Source organism: Malus domestica, chromosome 06 (assembly GCF_042453785.1).
Source record: "Malus domestica chromosome 06, GDT2T_hap1".
Taxonomy (NCBI): Eukaryota; Viridiplantae; Streptophyta; class Magnoliopsida; order Rosales; family Rosaceae; genus Malus; species Malus domestica.
The window spans coordinates 17,448,143-17,450,256 of NC_091666.1; the positions used below are offsets into that span (position 1 = coordinate 17,448,143).

The following is a 2,114-nucleotide window of genomic DNA, read 5'->3' on the forward strand; positions in this document are numbered from 1 at the left end:
TGTTTTGCGATAATCAAGCAGCGTTACATATAGCAGCTAATCCTGTTTTTCATGAACGAACTCGTCATATTGAGATGGATTGTCACTTTATACGAGATAAGATTGCAGATGGAACTATAGCAACCAAGTTTGTGGGTACAGCACACCAATTGGCAGATTTGTTCACCAAGCCTCTCGGGAAGGACAAGTTTTCGACTATGTTACGCAAGTTGGGAGTTCTTAACATCCACTCTCCAACTTGAGGGGGAGTGTTAGACAAATAGAAGTATTAGTTAATTGTAATCCTAATTATATTTGTATTCCTAATTTGTATCCCTAACTTGTAGGGTTAATACCTTGGTGTGCAAGGAATGTGATTGTATATATTGGTATTCACGTATTAATGAAATATACTTTTCATCCACATATTCTTTTTCTACAGTCATGTCATGGTTGCTAAACTCGATGGAGAGGAAGATTGCAGAAATCTTCAGTTACTCAAATTCTTCACAACATTTGTGGAAGCAAGTAGAAGATATGTACGGGAATCAAAACAATTCAGCCCGAATCTTTCATCTCAAAAGACATGTTGCAAGTCTTCAACAGGAGGCAAAATCATTTGTGCAACATCTTGGTGATCTCACCACAATGTGGAATGAACTTGACATCTATCGTCCTCATACCACAGATGTTGTGTTAGTAAAACGAGCTGAGGAAGATAAAATCTTCCAGCTACTTGCTAGCTTGAGCCCAGACTATGAAAATTCTAGAAGTCACATCTTGATGAATCCAGAGCTTCCTTCTTTTTCTAGCGTGTGTGCCACAATCCAACGTGAAGAGGTTAGGAGACGAGTCAGGAATTTGGACACAAAAGCATCCATGCAAGAGTCTCGAGCCTTTGCTTCAAGTCACTGGTCAGTTGAGACCAAAAGTTACAAAGGAAAACGTCCGGATTTGAAATGTGAACACTATGTTACCATTGGGCTTGTGGGAATAGGACATACCAAGGATAGATGTTAGGTTCTTCATCCTGAGTTGAAACCTAAATTCAACAAGGACAGCAAGGGTTTTTTCAAGACTTCTCAAAGCTCATCTTACAGAGCAAATCATGCTGCAAATGCTGCTCCCATTTCCACTAATAATGTGTTGGATTTCACTTCCAATCCAACCACGTTGTTGAACGAATTTGTAACATATATTTCAAGAAAAAAGGAGAATGGTGGAAGTGAAGAAGCTTCAAGCAGAGGAACCGAGAAGCACACTGCCCTCCTAAGAAAATTTGCTGGTTTTCTAGCTGAGGGTGTCCCACACAAAGACTCTTTAGGTATTCTCAATGCCTTCTCAACTGCTCGAAGTACTAGTCTTGTGCATGATTGTTGGATTATAGACTCGGGTGCCATCGATCACATGACAAATCAAATCGAAAACTTGATTGAGTTTACAAACATGTCATCCAAGGTGTCTATGGCTAATGGGAAAAAGGGCATCTGTACTAGGTAGTGGGAAAGTTCATTTAATCTCCAACAAAGTTGAGTCCACTGCACTATTTGTACCCTCATTCCCATTTCAACTTATGTCCATAGGAAAAATCACCAAAACCCTAAATTGTCGTGCCATTTTCTCACCTCAAAATGTGATATTTAAGACATAGCCACCAAGAAGATGATTGGTGAAGGTTTTTTTTTTCTAAATGGCCTCTACTACGTGTCAAATGATTCTTCAACATCAAGGGGATTACACGTTAGTTCAAGCCTCAATTGTGGCATCAACGTCTAGCACACCCATCCGAGCCTATTTTGTCCAAGTTATTCCCTAGCTTGTGTCAAACACATATCAAGTGTGAACTTGTCATTTTTCAAACTTTGCTAGGTTGCCTTTTAGCTCTCCCTCACATTCGACGAAATCCTTCACGTACTCGACAACCTCCTGCAAAATTTATTGACTATGTGACCTTTGCTCACGTCATCCATTCTCTGATGCCCTAAGATACCATAAATGCTCACCATCTCATGTTGCTTTCCTTGGTGCTATCTCTATGCACCATGAGCCTACAACTTTTCAGGAAGCAAACATACACCAAGAATAGCGACAAGCCATGGTAGAAGAGTTAAAAGCACTACATGAAAACCATACTT

The 2,114-nt window shown here is 39.9% G+C and overlaps 1 protein-coding gene across 1 annotated transcript; it reads left to right on the forward strand.

The window, feature by feature from the left end:
- Positions 1–423: 423 nt before the first annotated feature.
- Positions 424–1,479, forward strand: LOC139196839 (uncharacterized). Its single transcript, XM_070823183.1, has 2 exons — positions 424–893; positions 1,041–1,479. The coding sequence occupies exons 1-2, from the start codon at positions 424–426 to the stop codon at positions 1,477–1,479; spliced, it is 909 nt and encodes a 302-aa protein (XP_070679284.1).
- Positions 1,480–2,114: the final 635 nt, after the last annotated feature.

Excerpts from the sequence above, each read along its gene's own strand:
- LOC139196839 (XM_070823183.1), top strand. The coding sequence starts at position 424 with ATGTCATGGTTGCTAAACTCGATGGAGAGGAAGATTGCAGAAATCTTC. Across the intron at positions 894-1,040 it reads GCCTTTGCTTCAAGTCACTG|CAAGGGTTTTTTCAAGACTT; the intron begins GTCAGTTGAGAC and ends CAACAAGGACAG.